This window comes from Phoca vitulina, unplaced genomic scaffold (genome assembly GCF_004348235.1).
Source record: "Phoca vitulina isolate PV1807 unplaced genomic scaffold, GSC_HSeal_1.0 scaffold5, whole genome shotgun sequence".
In the NCBI taxonomy this organism is placed as follows: domain Eukaryota; kingdom Metazoa; phylum Chordata; class Mammalia; order Carnivora; family Phocidae; genus Phoca; species Phoca vitulina.
The window spans coordinates 10,336,146-10,354,599 of record NW_022589708.1 but is presented as its reverse complement, the minus strand read 5'-3'; the positions used below and the strand labels follow the sequence as shown (position 1 = coordinate 10,354,599).

The 18,454-nt window shown below is 40.9% G+C and overlaps 1 protein-coding gene across 4 annotated transcripts in view; it reads right to left on the bottom strand.

The window, feature by feature from the left end:
* Positions 1 to 18,454, bottom strand: part of NALCN (sodium leak channel, non-selective) — a 307,487-nt gene that overhangs the window by 35,654 nt on the left and 253,379 nt on the right. For 3 of the 4 annotated variants that reach the window (XM_032402673.1, XM_032402674.1, XM_032402675.1), the window contains 9 exons: positions 9,593 to 9,694; positions 9,104 to 9,173; positions 6,437 to 6,528; positions 6,227 to 6,349; positions 4,057 to 4,113; positions 3,696 to 3,816; positions 3,470 to 3,601; positions 2,369 to 2,536; positions 597 to 701 (listed from right to left, as the gene is read on the bottom strand). In XM_032402673.1, the coding sequence (XP_032258564.1) occupies positions 597 to 701; positions 2,369 to 2,536; positions 3,470 to 3,601; positions 3,696 to 3,816; positions 4,057 to 4,113; positions 6,227 to 6,349; positions 6,437 to 6,528; positions 9,104 to 9,173; positions 9,593 to 9,694 (970 nt within the window). Of the gene's footprint in view, positions 1 to 596; positions 702 to 2,368; positions 2,537 to 3,469; positions 3,602 to 3,695; positions 3,817 to 4,056; positions 4,114 to 6,226; positions 6,350 to 6,436; positions 6,529 to 9,103; positions 9,174 to 9,592; positions 9,695 to 17,214; positions 17,302 to 18,454 lie in introns of all 4 variants that reach the window. The other variant, XM_032402676.1, reaches the window with a different exon arrangement.

Genomic DNA, 18,454 nt, shown 5'->3' with positions numbered 1-18,454 from the left:
GATGCAATGTGTTCCTTTCATCATGTTCAGCTACTGAAACACTGGCTTGTCCAGGAGCTGGCCGCCTCTTACTAACACTGACTGAAGAAAGATAAGGCAAAGGGCAGTAGCAGAAGTGGTCAAGCTTGGGTCTTTGTTAGCTGTCCTACTGGGGAAGATTCTGGACTTCCCAGTGGAGAGAAAGCTGAAGTGGAGAAGCAATGAACAGTGGTACGACAGTCAAATTTCAACTATGCCTCTTGTCCTTTCTGGGGGGCCGTTTGCTGCTATGAGTCTCCTGTGATAACAGAAGCAGGATTAAGTTAGGGGAGGCCCAAAGGGACGAGCATACGGAATCTAGGGTGGCTACGCCAAACGTGTCCACAGAGGCTCACACCAGAACAGCAGGAGAGAGCAGAATAATCTGGGCTGTGCTTTTAATCTCACAAACCTGTGCTAGCCAGAAGAGACATAGTGCCCGCTTTAAGCAGAAGGAGTTGGTGGGAAGAGAGTTCTTAGTTTTGTGAGGGGTTCTCAAAGTAGCCTCAGCACGTGCTGACTGAGACGTGGCAAACTACCCGAATTTTAATCCCAAATGACAGAAAGTAGTATCTTACCCTCCTAATAATGTTGGGATCATTGCACTTGGCCAGTTTTCCCGCAAAAAGCTGAACTCCAAAGCTTGCAAAAACAAGCATTAATGTCAACAAAAGAATGGAGACCTGAAAAAAATTGGTGAGACATCACATCTCAGGGTAAGAAATTCAACAGTAGGCTTGATTTGAACAGGGATAGGGACATGACTTTTCAGATAACACGGTATGAAATCCTTGGTCTTGATAGTCTAGCTTTTCCACCTCGGGTCATTCAATTAGCTTTGCTGGAATGTTAAAAGAAGGGAATTAACAACAGGTTTTGGATTTTTAGAATAAAAACACATGACTTTCCAGTAAGAAAACGGGCTATGGTATTTTTGATATGACCTGGGTTTTTCTGATTTTGAAATCGACACTTTAATGGAACCAAAGAAAAGTGTTTGAATAATTCTATTTCCCCCATTTTCTCCAAATGGATTCCTACCTCTATCAGCAGAGCATAAATTAGAGAGACAGTGGTTTTGCTCTCTTGTGAGCAGGGAGGGCATCCAGAGGAGGTGAGATCATTGGGTCCTAAAAAGCAAGTCTGTTAATTGACTGGTGCTCCCTCTGCTGGATGGTGCCTTGGTCTCAGCAGAGAAAAGTAGCAAAGGGTCAAACACTGAACAAAACCACTGATCTGTGCTGGGTGAATCGTCTAAACATACACCTTAAATATACTAAAATCTCACAGAAACATCATCAGGAGAAAGGCAAATAGATTCTTTGCTAAATTCTATCAGGGCTCCAAGATGCATATATATTAGCAGTCGGGTGATACCCTTTTTTCCTTCAGTTCAAGCTGTGTGAAAAGCCACCATGTTGTGGCTTTAGCACAAAGAAAATATGGGATTTCAAATACGTCTTTAAAAAAATATTAGCGACTCTGTACCTACAGAAACATCACAACCTGTCTTTAAAATACCCTAGAATCAACTGCAACGACAGCTGTTCTCTCCCCGTAGGTGTGTTTCTAGAAAGCAAGATCTAAAATCAGCCTATGTAAATTAATTCATATTTTCCATGCACGAGCAGAACTCATCAATAATAAAAAGAATCCTTTGATCACTCCTTTGTAAGGCACAGATCCTTCTGCAACAATTGTGAGCAACGAGCTTCCTACTCATCGTTTTTTTCCACAGCCCTGTTCTTGGAAGGAACCCTCGATCAAGGTTGCCCAACTAAAAAGAATGAAAAGGATGTTTTCTCCCCATTTTCAAGTATTCATTACTGTATCCTGAGGCTACTTAAAGTGGGGTATAACTGTATGTTACATTTTTTTTAAGTTATTTTATGTTAACACTCCAAAGATCAGAGACATAGTCTATGTTGTAAGAAACTGGGGAGCTATGAAATAAAATAAGGAGCCCAAATGTGTTAACTGCTAATATTGGTGAAGTAGGTGGTGTTGAATCTTATCTTTAATTTCTAGGTAAGGAAACTGAAACCCAGAATAAAAATTAGGGTCACAAATTAGGAATGGAAGTGTTAGCAAATATGACCTCTTGGATTTTTCCTTTCATCGTAACTTTCCTAAGAACGTTCATTGAATTAGATATACCAACAAGTCAGAGCATGCGTGGGCAAAGCTTCCAAATGTGTGACTGTGTTTGGTTAGTGCCTTTTATAGGCTCCTGGTGATAAACAAGATTGGACACTTAGCCCCTGGCAAGCGAGACTCCCTGTGCCCCCTCGTTAGCTTCATTACAGAGCCGGCCTGTGTGAACTGGAAGCAAAGGGTAAGTGTAACGTACCAAGAAAATTTCCTTGAAGCCGCTGAAAAGTTCTCGAACAACTTTCCTCATCTGAGGCACCAGTTTGAATATCCGCAGAGGTCTCAGGCACCGAAGAACCATTAAAAGCTGAGCTCCCGATTCAGCGGGCACATTTTGAGGCATCCAACAAAGAAATATCAAGCTCACCTAGCAAGGGAAAACATATCCCTAGAATTTATACAATTTATCCTTCGCTATCTACACTGACAGCCAACTGCATACAACTTGCCTTGAGCAGAGATACCACATGGCCCAGAGGACAAGCATTCACTAGGTACATATATGCAATCTCTTAACTCTGAACTCCACCGACACCAAAGGAAAAGTCATCAGCTGTTTGCAGGCATGAAATGGGGGTGCCCACTCTTTGTGTGTACCCCAGTGCATTTCTGCTCCTTACTTTAACCTACACACTGGAGGCGCAGGTTGAAATGTCTTTGATCAAGGATACTAAGCTTCATGCTTGACCTGATTCTCACTATTTTATTGATGATCTAAAGATACTGTATGTTAGTGGTCATGATTCTCCTTGTTATGTTGGAAAAGACATTGATTTTATGCCTTCTTGGACATATAGAAAAAATGAAATGTCTTTGAGTCCCTTCCTATGGTTTCCCAATTTAGTTTAACTGAACAGCTGAATGGTCACCTTGTCTAGCCAGGTATTTTGTATATTGGAATTGAAAGAAAGCTCCAACCACTCTCATGTTAGGCTGCTTTTAGCAATGAGGAACTCATCAATCAATTATATGATGGAGGTGGTGGTTTGTTTGTTTTTTTTTTTTTTGTATGGGAGCCACAGGATTGTGGGGTAGGAACGAGATTTCTGTCTTAGGCCTTATTAATGTATGTCTTACATGTAAAAGAATGTAGTTGATGTATGTGAACCATATCCATGGAAATTTTTAATACTTTTTATTTAGATTTTTACATGCATGCCCTTCATTTGCCTGTGGTACTTGAGACTCAGTAATGGCATCTAAACCTCTGGAACTCACGCATCTTTCTCTTGTACCAAGAAAGGCAGGAGAGTTCACAAAGCCACAACACCTTACATTTAGGAAATAACCGGAGACTTACAAGATATATAAATATGTCCATGACTCCACCAAAGTCCCTGATGACAGCAGTTGGAGTGAAAAATAGGCCATCTGCCATAATCTTCAGATTCAGCTCGATGCTCATGAATATCACAAACACGTACTCGGCGATCTGAAATGGGCAAGAGGCAGTTGGGTCATCAAGAAGGGAAAAACCGCAGCCCTGTGTTTCTGCTGAGCTGTGGGCTGAAATTCGGCAGCCGTACCTGCAAAGTCGGGGCGTGCATGACTCTTCGAAAGGGGGACTCAAACATCATGGAAATGCAGGAACAGATGGTTACGATGATCATGACCCAGTCCAGGTAAGTTACCAGTCCCAGCAGATCACTGCCAAAGACCAAACATAACTGAGAAACGGACGCTCCAGGGAAGGCCGTGCAGGTCAGAGACGGCCCTTCTGTGATTCTATAAATGTGACTGGAATTTTTTTTTTTTTGAAAGCCCCCATTACCTATTTCTTAGCACAATATGGCAAGAAAATAAAGGGAATCTTTACATTTTTATGCAGCATAAAGTGGTACATGGAAATTTCAAATGTGCATGGAAAATGGACTTTGTGATGCTTACTAAAGTTGATGGTACTTCGTATTTTTCACAGCTCCTGTGACGGGATCTGTTTTAGATCTGTAAGAGACAACAAACACAACATTCTGCAACAAAGCAAGCGTGTTCTCACTTGACAGCATGGTATTTATAAACATCTTATCTACCTAAAATCTCTTTTGTATCCTCTGTAAAATTACATTTCCAGGAACTGTGTGGCTTTCAAAGGCAGAGAACATTAAATGACAGAAAAAATCAGAAGAGTTTGCAGCTGATGGTTGTGAAAGTAAAGTTTAAAATTTCTCAAAATAATTGATTTGAGAATTCATGAATCTAATCAACAATATCTGACATGGATGTGACAAAACTTTGACTTCCATTTAAAAACACTCCGTTAAAATCTCTGCCTTAGCAGTTCAAGAGTTTTCCTCATGATTGTTCAATTAAACCTCCAGAAATTAAATAGAGCTCTCCCCTCTTGTGTTTAACTGATTTCTTGTGGAGTGATTTATATAGAATTTCTTGGGGCCCCTACTTATAAGTTTCACTTTCAGGGAGCCCGTGATCAACTTTCAGTGAAGTCCGTGACGGTCTGTGTGTGTGTGCTCCCAATTACAACAGAGTCGTCCTCGGTCCACATCAGCTGCAGGGCTGACAAAAGGAGAGGCAGTCCACACTAAATGAAGTGGAGAATTAGCTGTTAGCATGGAGGCAGCCAACAGGATGATTCCAGATGAAACACTCACTTGAGGAACTGATCAAATCAACTCTAAACTACTGGCTTCTTTCTTTACTGTGTGAAAACTCAGGGAAGTTTTTAATTATGACTCAGGTGCTTTAAATGGTGAGGGTCTTTCTAGAACAACTGAGAGATCACTAGACTGCCAGTCAGAGGGAGCCATGCGTTAGTGGACCCTGCGCAAAGCCCTTAACCTCCGCTAACCTAAACGTCCTCCTCTGTTGGAGGAGGGGGGATACCAATGACACCAAATGGTTCCTGAGGTGTCCTCCAGCCCTGAAATATTACTATACTGTACTAGTTTCCTAGGGCTGTTGTAACAAAGTCGCACAGAGCAAGTGGCTTAAACAACAGAAATGTGCTCTGTCAGTTCTGGAGGCGAGAAGTCTAAGAGGAAAGTATGGGCAGGGTTGGTTCCTTCTGGGGGCCGTGAGGGAAGGACCCGTCCCAGGTCTCCCTCCTTGGTTTGTAGACGGTGTCTTCTCCCTGTGTCTTCACATTGTCTCCCCTCTCTCAGTGTCTGTGTCCAAATGTCCTCCTCTTATAAGGACAACAGTCATATTGGATTGGGGCCCACCTTAATCACCTAATTTTAATTTAATTATCTCTTTAAAGAGGCTATTTCCAAATAAAGTCAAATTCTAAGGTACCAAGGATTAAGGGTTCAATATACAGATTTTTTTGGCAGGGGGACACACACAGTTCAGCCCACAACACATAGCGATATGCTATCATAATATACTACTAATGATACCAACGGGAAGATCCAACTACTTAGATGGAAAGCTTCCACACTTCCTCTAGGACTCTTCCGGATATATACAAAGGTTGCGCAGGACAAAAATGCCATTTCATCCACTGGTTGCCTGCTGAGATTGGCTTGGGGCGTCATAAATGCAACGTCCTCCTGGTAGACCACACCAACGGCCTCCTACACATTTCTTCCATGCGTGTAGGGACAGAGACCCTGGCCAGTGGGGTTTCTTCTCATAACAATTGGTAATGGAAGCACTAGTCAACTTTATTTCTATTTTACATTATTCTAGAATAATCCAATTAGGGTATTTTCACCACAAAGAAACAACAAGTCTGAAAGAAGGTGTGGGCAATGACCTTCCCTGCGTCATTCAGTCTACTCTTGGTTTGGTATTTCCGAAATAAAATGTGGCGTTAGTAACACCGACAGAAACGTACTGGGTGACTTAAAATGAGCACATAAAAATGGCTGTTCAGTGTTTTATAAACGTGAGTTTTATATAAATGTTAACGGCTTGTAACCTTTGTTTGTTTTCCACCTGGTCGGCCGCTCGGCCAAAAGGAGCAGCATGATTAATTAGCCCACGATTTATTTTGTGACCCCATTAGGATTACATGTTCCTTCTTCCTAGTATGACAACCCCCCCTGCTGTCTGTATGATGCAGGCCAAACACCTGGCTGAAATGGAGTGCACTTACGCATTGAAGCGTGCCCGGACCACCACCCGGCAGAAGTTTCTGAACCTGTGCTCCCGTCCAACAATGAACAGAGGCTTGTCGAAGTATGGGTGATTCTCTCTCAGCTCCTCTTCCTGCACTTTCCTGGAAGGGGACATTCACGTACAGGAAGGCTGAGGGAAAGGCTGTCATTCCAGAGCCAGAGCCCAGAAAGACCATAGCGCCCCATACCTTTTCATTTCCGCTTGTTCCTTTTTTTCCTGGATCATCTTGATTTCACTGTCTTCTCTTTGTGCGTTTCTATATCTCACTGTATTGGAATGCTAGAAATACAATAAAAGGGGGCACATCAAAATGGAAGATTTTTTTTTGAAGGCCCAGAAAGATCATTTTTAGAAAAGCTGAAATAAATATCTTGATTTTAATATATATATTTTTAATGACCACAGTCATCTTAATAAGGGTATTTTTTCCTTCTAAAGGGTATCTTTTTTCAATTGAAATATTTATTGAGGACCTATTGTGTGCCAGGCACTGTTGGGAGTGCTGAGGATATGGCAAAAAAGCCAAAAGAAAGGATAAAATCCAGTTCTTGTGCGGCTGACATTCTAGTCAGGGGAGACAGATAAAAATTGAATCACAATATGGGAGGGTGTTAGAAGATGTTTAGTGCTATGGTAAAAATCAAAGGGGACAGAGAGTGCTAGAAGGCTGCACGTTTGACCGGTCACAGCAGGCCTCAATAAGAAGCTGTTATTTGAGCAAAGACGAGAAGGATCTGTAGGCCGCTGGGTATCTGCAGAAGTGTGCTTTTCCAGAGGATGGGTGGGTCCTCATGCTCAGGGAACAGCTGTGTGCACATGGAACAGCAAGATGCCCTGTGGGTGGAGTCAAGAGGGCAAGCACCAGGGTAGAAGACACTAAGATCAGGGGGGTGGGAGGCAGCCTGATCATGCAGGACCCTGACTCTGGTTTTCACTCCCTGGGACATGGACAGCCATTGCTCAAATAACCTGATAGATATTATTGCAAGTATTCCTTAGATTTCATTTTCTGTATCTTCTATCATTTGGAATAAGTGAGACAGATGAAACTATTTTAAATTGCTTCTGTTATGGAGGAAAAGACATCAGGAGTGATTTCTTAGGAAATTAGCAGAGCCTCATCACTTTTTGCTATGGAGAAGATGGGGAATAGGTTTTCATTATATGTCTGTGTAATAAATAGAATAAAAAGTCTTTGAAGAAGAACTAAGCCTCTGGAATTCAGACTATATAGGTAGGGTCTTTTGTTGTGTATATCTAAACACATATTTTCAAAGCCGTGTTCTAATTTGGTTCTTAAGTAGACTATGTATTTCTAGTGAATCACACTGAAGGAAAGTGCTTTGAATTAGTGTTGTCTCTCTGAATTTTCTCGTAGAAGTTTTCTCCATACAACATGCCTGGCCCCCAAATTATGCATACATAGGCCATGTGTTGGATCCAATCACAATTCCATGTAGACAATATGGTAGATCATATCCGACAGGGCTCTGGCTTAAAAATCATGGCACCAACAGGTGTGCACACCAATTAGAACCTTGTAAAATGGGTGATGATGGCATCAGGTGTTCTCATCACCAACTTCTTCTATCGTCAATTGTGCTTGGAACACTTAGTTAGGAGAGTTTACTCTAAGATAGCAGTTTCTACTTATTGAAAGCAGTTGTATTATTCTGGAAACTCCAGAAACTTAAGAAATGAGAGGTAAAGTGGTGAAAAAGACAAACAAAACCCAAAAACCCCAAAGGCTTGCTACCTTTCTCTTGCTAGATCTCCTTTCTCCAATGCCATCCTTGGCTCTGAACATTCAGGACTCCGCTTTCTTAGCCAATTTAGCTAGACTCAACTTAAGATCTATATTTTAATGCGGGTGTCACCAATGATAATTATTTAATATGTACTTTCCAAGTATCTTAGAAACCTCGGCATGATACAGCTGCTGGTGAGTTTAACCCAGAGGTTAGACTTCTGCCTCCGTGGGTTTACCTGGGTTTTTATGTGGCTTGTTTCTTCTCTTCGTTCGGGTCTCTGGTCTAACACAGAGGTGCGAACACTGACCATCTTCTCGAACATTCCCTGCCTCCAAATCTACACCTTTGATTTCTTTGTATCATTTTATTTTTTTTATAATGCAGAGCAAACTGTCACAGCAATGAAGACATGATGGAAAATAAATAAAAAACACTTCCAGAAATGATTATATTTTTCTTTCCTTGTTTAGTCTTTGTCTCTCTTATGGGATTTAAGTTCCTGGAAGGCAGAGGTTTTGTCTTGTTTCCCCACTGCTCCTCCTCACTTAGAACAGGACCTGGCACATAATAAACACTTGGTAAATATTTTTTGTGAGTCAGTTAATTAATCAATGAATGACCTAGAGTCTAAAAGCAAAGAAATTCTTGGGAAATAGTATGCAGTCTTTGAAAGAAAAATTCTTCTAGAAGTAAGATTTTATTTCCTAGTAGGTAAAGCCCTGAAGTTACAGACACTGGATCTAGATTCCAGAATATTCGGAAATTTTAGTAAAGATTTAAAGTTAATGATACAGATCAATTCTATATAATGCTTTGAATATCTTTAATGTCAGTCAAAGGCAAGTCACACATCACTTTTGTGTTGCTATCTTAATGAAGACATGTGCTTTGTGGGATGTCTGGATTTTTGAACAGTTAATGGTCACTCTTTTGTACTGGCCATTCAATTTGCTTCCTGAGTCTCCTGATTCCCTCTGATATAAAGTCTGACGGGGACAGGACAATGTGACAGAAGGGCCCAGGCGCTGGAACATTCTAAACAGTAATTTAAATGCATTTTCATAATCATGCTTCCCAAATCCAAAGCATCACTGAGAACTTACATCTTGAGTCAGGGTTTCAAGAGATTTCCCCCTGCTGATCCTCTGGCTATTGGATCCGTGTCTCAGTGACCTAAAACAACCACAGCCAACTGGTTAATACATCCAAAACCAAATTTTGACTTTTGAACAATGGCCATTATAAGAACAAAATAAAGTAACTTTTCTGATACCGTCACAAATGCTCATCATTTCTTTTCATAGCGAAAGCTTTCGTTTATTCAAATGCCTTTGATCCCATCTAACAAATTGCAGAACTTGTCCTTCTGATCCTTAAAAGTAAGAATTTGGCCATCACAAAGGAAAAGGTTTTTGAAAGATTTTTTTTTGACTCTTTGAATCTGATTGTGAGTTTCGTTATTATTGCCATCAGCAAATAGAACAAAGTTCCTCCCACATGCCTGTCTGCTAACCGGGGCTGTGCACAGAGACCATTTCCTGTAAAACTCCTTTCCTTACTTTCTCTGCAGCTTTGTCTCCTGGTGTATTTACCTGCGCTCTTGGCGGATATGATGCTGCACACTGAGAATTGACCTTTCCTTTGCTGGCTGCCCCTCAAATGATCCGCTCAGCATGCGCTGTCGAGTGCAAGCTCTAGAAAAAAAAAGGAGCCCGAGATAAATGCATGATCTGTACACTTGGGATGAATAATAACATAACTGCTCATTACTCTTATTATTTTTAAGGAAACACCAATGATCAGGCAAAACACAGCAAATGACAAATAACCATGAAGGAAAATGGGCTTGAGGCTCGGTGTCAAGAACACTTACAAAGCACAACTGTCACAGCTAGGCGACGCGGGGGTGCTGGAAATAAACAGAAAGCTCCCGCCTGCCACGACCCATCTCCCCCCACCCAAGAGGGGAGCTTCCATCGGGATCCTGCAAGCAGTAGGGCCAGCCTCACCATAGGTAGGCATGATGTTGGTTTTGAATTTAGACAAGGAGGTTTCTAAGAACAGCCCTTCGGGGAAGGATTTGTCCACCCAGGCCTCTGGGATGATGGAGTATATGTTCCAAGGAGATTTTGCAGAACTCCAGGGAAACAGGAAAACAAAACTAGAGGCAAAAGTGACTGGTAAAGAGAAGTAATGAAAGCTGAGATTAATACCTAAGAAACCTCAGTCTAAAGTCTGTGGCTTACAGGTAACCGGTTACCACTTTCTTTGCAGCCATGCGAAACTCTGAAGACTTTTTAAAATGTGCCCCCTTGAAACCATACCTGGGCTGGTATAGTTTCAGATTTGCTAATGAGGGAAGATAATTGGGTGACTCAACACCTGGGGTGTGAATGATTGGAAGAGAAAACAAAATTCCTCTTCCAGAAAGCTCCCTCCAACTGGAAATGACAGCAATTCCCTTGACATAGTAGTCAAGTGGAGAGAAAATAATACAGAGGCTCAGAGACCTGTGTCCCCAGGCGACACTGTCATGGACTAGGTGAGTGACCTTTGGGCTCAGTTTTCTTATTGGTAAAGTGAGGACAAGACCTTGATCTCAAAGAAAACTCAGAGACTTAAAATGCAAGGATTTTATGATACGCAAATCTTATGATGCCATGTTTTTCAACACCTGAACACATGACTTTTGTCATTGCTTTACATGAAACTTTCATACTTTATGTTTCCTAAAACACATTTCTAGATTGGCTTTGAATTAGATAGATTATCATTGTCTGTCTCAGAGCCAAGATCTTCAAGAAAAAGATACATGTCTGTTTAGCATACGTTGAAGCAGCTCTTACGATATCACGTGTATATTCAAGTAGTTAAAAATGCTTTTGATGCCAATGAAGATAATTACAGCAAATACCTATGAAAATCATGCAAATTCAATGAATGGAAATGCGTTACAGGGAGCCATCCCCCCCCCCCATCACTCTTCTTAGTTTAATAAGCACCATGGAGAAGTTCAAGATAAAACCCAAAGTCAAAATTTTATCGAACACCAAGGATTTATGGCAGTGAGAGATAGAGAATGTGCTTATTTCCAGGACTAGGATGGTGTCCCCCCAAGAAGACGCACTTATAAGTTAGGCTGAGTTCACAAAGCTTTAGCACAATCTTGCAGGATGTATATAGACTAAGAATTGTTCTTCAGACCAAGGACTGCAAATGATGAAGCATCTGGAGAACATCTATTTGGAAAGCAGTGTTATCTTGGCACAGATCTACAGATTCCTGCCATTTGTGTAAACGTCAAGGCTTAAACTTTAGCTATTGTCTTAGTAAACTTTATTTTTTGTCATAAGAGTTCCCCCCTCCTAAAGTAGCTGAGCCCTTAGGGCTTACATACAAAACATATGCAACTTGAATACAGTATACCCCTTCGAGCTGGCCATCCCTGCTACGTTTGAAATGGAAGAATATCACTGGCTTCGAGCTGCGTATGATAAAGGACTGCTGGTACTTGCCCAACAGCCCAGTCTGAGCATGCCTGGGCATTCTTGCTGGGGAAGAGTTAGGACTGCATCTACATACTCTAGAACCTCATGGGTGTCCCAACACCCAAGTCAACTTAACACACCCATTCCCGCTGGGGTGGCTCTGTGGATCCTGCTGAGACTCCCTCCTCTGACTGAACAAGACAGGGAGGTCTCCATGGTGGGTGGAGATGCACCCACTATTGGAAAGACTCCACACCCTATGGCATCTCCATCCCCTCTACCAACAACATGGCTGAAGCGTGATGAGAAAGCAACCCCCCTTTCCTCTTTGGCTCAAGATCAGCCCTTTCTTTCCCGCTGGGGTCTAGAGAGTTCGGAACGTAACAGTAAAATGGGCTGCAGTTTCAGCTAAGCACGTGACATGTGCATCTTTGTTCTCTGTAAGAGAAGGTCAGGGTGATGGGGGGGCTGGTTTTGAGCTCTACCCTGCAATCAGAAAACATGTGTTGAATCAGACTGAGACAACCACTCCTATGTGTAGAATATATAAAACCACTGGCTCTCATTTCCTCTTCCTATCACTTTCTTCTGTGTATATAACAGTGTTTGCTGGTACAATTTCAAACCAGAAAACGACGAGAAAGAGAAAAAAATGCTCAGTAACTCTGGGCCAGTTAAATGGTGTGACAAGTGACTTCAGAGTTCTGCTCAAGCCAAGCATACACTTTGGTGGTTTTCACTTCCTCACGGAGGGGACCCTGCCAGAAACTTGTGTTCTCTGAGCAGAGGCTGCTTACCTACCACCTCTTTTCCTGGAACTCCAAAGGTACCCACGTAACCCAAGCAAAGTGAAGTCAGGGAGATGCAGCCCTCTTCCCTTAGTGTTCTGAGATCACCTGTGGGGCCTCGGGCTCAGTACAACTGTCTCTGAGCCCCCACTCAACCCCACACCCCAGGACTGCCCCCATCTCTGTGCCAAGACAAAGGTCAACAACTGTCTCCATCTTCATTTGGCAGCTCAACTCCTGTTGAGTCTCTCAGACCAAATGCTCTGATATCTCACTCTTTCCTTTGAGTATCTATAGTGGTTTTTGAAGTAGGATATTCTTTGGTAAACGCTAGAATTTCTTAGTGGAAAACTAGGGGCTACATTCATCTAGCAAATTGTTAAATAAACATTTGGGTGAAGGCAATTTGCAGGGGTGGGGTGAGTGGAGGGCACATGAAGGGCAGTTCATTTGAAGGCTCCTGAAAGCCTTTTTCCTCTACTAAGGACAGTGGTGGATCTTACTAAAGTTAAAACTCAAAATTCTCTTCTAGGCACTGCATCCATAATAGTTAATAACCAGCTATTTATCTATAATAGTTTTCCCACAGAAACAACAGGTAATGGTACAGAAGAAACAACTCTTCTATAGATACATAAATCTGTCTAGAAGAAAACATATGGGAAACATCTAACTACATTATACAAAAGAACCAGCTGCCAAAAATGGGTTTCCTATGGATGAAGGGAGGAACTTGGATGGAAGGACATAAATCTGGGGTAGGAGGGGGGATGCAGGGAGCAAGAGAAAGAAACTGCATAATACATCTGCCCTGACGACACCTGGACATTGAAGCAGGTATAGAAAGAAGGCCACATTATGATGTTTCTGCATAAATAAAACAGCCTTATACATAAGCCATTGTCACATTGTTTGATAATGTAAAATATTTTGCTATTTTGAAAAATAACAGGCTTGGTAGAAAATTATTCACTTCAATCTGGCATGATTGGATTTCACTAAGAGGTTATACATTCTCTAATACAAGGTGCCAAGGTTCACACGAAAGTATGGTAAGCATCTGCTTTATTATTTTTAAAAGGAAATACAACTGTATTATACACAAGCATATATTATAATCCAAACTATGAACTACCAAATAGTATCTCTGACATGAGTAATATAATTACAAACTTTGACAGTTCTATGTCCCATGTTCCTGTAGCATATTATTAACCAAAGTTATTCAATGCTTATGGGCATTTTTGTCATCATTGGACATTAGATGGCGAGTTCTTTAAAGACCATCTGAGCACTCATCCTCGAGTTCCCAGGAAAAGAGGTTGCTGGCGTGCTCACAGGCAGAGCGATGGAGAGCAGGAGTGGGCTCGAGGCAGAGCGGTGGAGGTATAAGGAGACAGGAGGCTGAGGGAGGTGCGGGGCTGGATCTGGAACTTGCTAGTCTCAAGGTTCAAACAGCACATTAGGTTAGTACTTTTACACCCAGCAGCATAGCTCAGACAGAAAGGTCTGCCTTCGACTGGACGCCTAATGGAGAAGTTGATTTGAGCACACACAAGGTTTAGAACCATATAGTTCTGATCTTGGCTTTTGCTGGTTGTGGGACCTCAGGTGGGGGATGGGCATCGCTTGAGCCTCTGTGTGCTCTACGTAAAATAGGGAACAACATCACCTTTTCCTCCAACTTCGTAGGGAGTTGGGAGGATCAGCTATGATTATGAATGTGCCAGTTTTTGGAAACACTGACACTTTGTTTACATTTTAGTTGCTATTATTTACTTTTCTATCTTGTCCCATATCGTAGTTGGTATTAAAACATTCTACAGAGGACGGAGGACAGAAGAGAGTGGGACAGAGGGTCATATTGGAAGGTAAGTCTTCTCTGTTCTGACCCTGATCAACAGCGATATATGCTATAGACTAGAGCTGAGCCTCTTCACCTGTCTCCACGCATCCACTCTCAATAAACCTTGTGTGTTATTATTGTGAGCAAAGTGATCTCTGAAATGAACACCTGCAAGTCACCATGCAGGTGTTTCTCAGATGGCCCCCAATGATCCCACCCCTGGTTTTCATGCTCTGGCGTAACCCAAGAATGTGGGCAGGCCTTAGTGGCTTGCTCTTAACAAATATAAGGCAAATGGGATGGGATAGGTCACAAAAGACATGCATTTCATCTTCCTCACTGTCCCTTGCTCCCTCACTTGCTGCTCTGCTGAAGCAGGCTGCCACGTTGTCCCAGGTCATGGCTGGTCTTAAAACATTTTACAGAGGGTGGAGGATTGCCACCCTCTGTAGAATGGGGAGATCCCACTTCTTAAGGAATGAGAGTGGCCTTCTGCTAACAGTGGACGAGGAAGGAACCAAAGCATTGGTTAATTAATCTGACCGCTCATGGGGAGCTAAGTCTTATTAAGAATGGAAGAGTGAGGGGCACCTGGGTGGCTCAGTCGTTAAGTGTCTGCCTTCAGCTCAGGTCATGGTTCCAGGGTCCTGGGATCCAGCCCTGCATCGGGCTCCCTGCTCAGCAGGAAGCCTGCTTCTCCCTCCCCACTCCCCCTGCTTGTGTTCCCTCTCTCGCTGTCTCTCTCTGTCAAATAAATAAATAAAATCTTAAAAAAAAAAAAAAAAGAATGGGAGAGTGAGCGAGGAAGGGGATTCCTCTGGAGCAAGTCAAAATGTCTGCAGCCTAGTGAGAGACCCAGGTAAGCCACACCCAGTTCCTGACTGAGACTTTGAGATTAATCTGCATTGTTGCAATCACCAAGCTTTGGAGTAACTTGTTACACAGCAACTGGTAACTAAAACAGTTAATCATCGCTGTCTTAAAATCTTCAACATCCTATTGCTCTTCAGAGAAAGACTAAGTCTAGAAGCTCAGCATGACTTCAAAGTCATGTAGGGTCTGCTTCATCTTCTACCATCAGGGACTCGCTCCCGCCATGTCACCCACTTTACTCTTTCGGTTCCTTATATGCGCCTCTCTCCAAACAGCTCCAAGAGAGCAGGGGCTGACTTTGTCATTGCTCACTTATTACTTCATCTTGTACACAGTAGGTGCTCAATAAATATTTGTGAAATGAATGAACCCTGAAATTTTGTGAAGATCCAATATTTTAACGTCTTTCTTGATCACTTCACGCTTATGAAGCATGGAAATAATCATGAACAGAACAGCATGTATTTGAAATATGCTTTTTAAAGGGAAGTTAATCTTAATTTTATCTCCAGTTAGGATACTATGCTACTCAAGGGATGGGCTGCATACCCATAATAGATGAGACCCTGAGACAGGAATAAAAACAAAAATCAGACACTGCTTCTTGCAAGTAGAAAATTTATAAATCTTTATCTATATTCTATGTGAAGCTATTAAGAGAAACCTACAAGTCAATATGAGGCAGAGCTGAACTCATTTCAATTTCTTAAATGGGGGGGTCTGATCTGTCACTGGGAACATGGTCTCCATACATGGTGTCTTATAGGAATCTACTACCATGCTGATATAGTAAGTAAGGAATTTGAGACTTTTATTACTTTACCAATAAGAAGTGAGATGTACATATCACTAAAGTTACTCAGTGATAGACCTAGTCAGAAGGAAAAGTATTTGAATATTCAATTAAGTTATATTTTGCCACTTTAAATTTTTTATTAGAATTTAGATGCTTTTTGTCTCACCTGAAGATAAATAATTTTCAGGATGAAAACTTTATTTGTTGCCTAGAGAAAAAGCGAAGCTGATAATATTGAAAACACACACCACGAACTTCAGGCACTGTCTGGCTTTTCTTAGGGGATGGGCCCTAGCGTCATGGTATCAAGTCTTCACTGCCTTCTCCATATCTCTCATAAGGGCAAGTTTCTTAGAAACTCCATCTAGTGGTTTAATATAAAACATTGCTCTGCTTGTCTTCTGGTACTGGGAGGCACAAGGCTTCAAGTGTCTGGTGAAAAATAATGAAGTCTTTTGTCTTGTCTGAGTGAGGAAATTCTCCATTATGCAGGCATATGTAATCCCTTTATTCCTGCTCCCTGGAGGAGAATTACAGTGAGGCATTTTCCTTTTCCCAGTTGGGGTTAATGTTATGCCCTCTCTACCTTTGAAAGTAAAACAAGACTAGGACCCCTGATGATGATTCAAATGTGGGAATATTCTTCAGCAAACACACATTCCCAGTTGCAAAAATATTACCCCTGGTTTCTTGCCAAGCCTTTGAAAAAAACATATGAAAGATTGATTCTTTTTTTTTCCCTCTCTCTGCATTGCCTTTGTGCTGTGGAATTTCAATTGCCCCTTATAATATATATATATATATATATATATATATATATATATATATATAATCTTTTATGGAGGTTGAGGGAAGAGAATCATGTCTTAAGAAATTATCTCTATTTTTCTTGACATTCCTCCATCTAAAATATTTTAAAATTGGCCCAAAGATTATGGTTATAAGAGAGATCTTTGGAGCTTTATTAGCCTTTAAACACCACTAGTTGTTTATAGAAATAGTAGCAGGGGGTCCTCGGTTTCTTTCTTCTCTCTCTCCATATCTTCTTTCTTAATGTTCCAGAACAAGGGTGTGGGAAAAGCCTGTACATTCTGTAATGAAAGAGAGAGGTCTATGAGTCTTCAAATTATTTTCATTCATTATAGAAAAGTCAGATTGCATGAAACCATCTGGTTTTAAACGTAATTACCGTCCAAAGGAACTGCAATGTAACTTTGCAGAGCATTAAATTTGAGGGATTTTACTTAGATTTTGAGCTCCACAAGTTTATACATTGCAAAGTATTATCGAATGTTGCTTAATATAATGTAATCACACCAACAGAAAACAGGAAAATAGTCCTTTGGTGGTAATTACGTGAAACTATGGCTGTAGACCGGGGTAAGAGAATGGGTAATGAGTATTTCCTGGAAAGGGCTCTTACCTGACTCCAGGAGAGTGACAATGAAATCCTCCTAAGGGGAGACAACCACAGATGCTAATAGGTGAGCTTCTCTGTAATGGCCTCTTGCTGAGATGAGGAAAAAGCTGCATTTTTATCGTAGTGAATACCCCACTCCTTTGTGAGTCAACCCAGTCCTGAGTAAATGGATATGGCTCTTTAGTATTAAGCGACATCCGATTTGTTCTTTCCAATCTTGTGCTATTCATAAAAATGTTGTCATATGTACACAAGTAAATACACAGGCAACCAGAACCTCATTGTAGATTGAATACATAAAGGAAGCCTTATTGTCTTATAATAAGTGGGTATAATAAATAAAAAGGAAAATCAGCTCAAGGGAAATCCCTGCCTTTAGTGCATCAATTAGAATTCAGGAAATAGACTGTCTGAAACCCCACACCGCACTGGGGGTTTAAGTTTAGTAATGCTCCATCTGACTCAGAAAAACATAAATTACAATGCAAAGACAACTTTTTATTATAAGAAAAGTGAAATTTTGCAAATGTTGCATAAACCATATGAACCAATTTTTCTACCCATACGGATTTTCTTATACTACTTATTACTTTATGCTCCAATGATAAAATAGGAAAAGAAAAACCCTGTTCAAATAGCTTGCTGCATCTGTTAGGTAAAATTTAATAGCAGCTCTCCTGATGCATAGCACTATTACAATCACTTCGTAATAATGTACACATCATGTACAATCTCAATGAAATATAACATATTTTGATTACCACAAATCAGGAAAGACTTAGGAAAACATGTTTAGAATATATTATTTTACTGTGCGTGATGACGGATGTTAACTAGACTTACTGTGATGATCATTTTCACAATACACACAAATCCCCTCGAATTATGTTGTACACCTGAAATTAATATAATGCTATGTGTCAATTACATCTCAATAAAAAAATTTAAGAAAAGTTCAAGGAAAGAAAGTCTGGTTTTAAAAAAGCAAAAAAAATTATTTTGCTTAAATTAGGTTATATTTTGCCTCTTTGAAATCTTCACCTTTTATGTTTTATACAAATGCTTATACCCAGAGATCTTATCTCCTTATTGCTCTCTGAATACACTTAATTTCCACATAGTCTCTGTTTCTCCAAATGGTCTTTAACTTAATCTACAAGAGTTTTGAAATGTCAGGAATAAGAGAAAACAACAACTAGGCAGCCTAAATAGAATCACAGATAAATATTTATGAAACTATCTA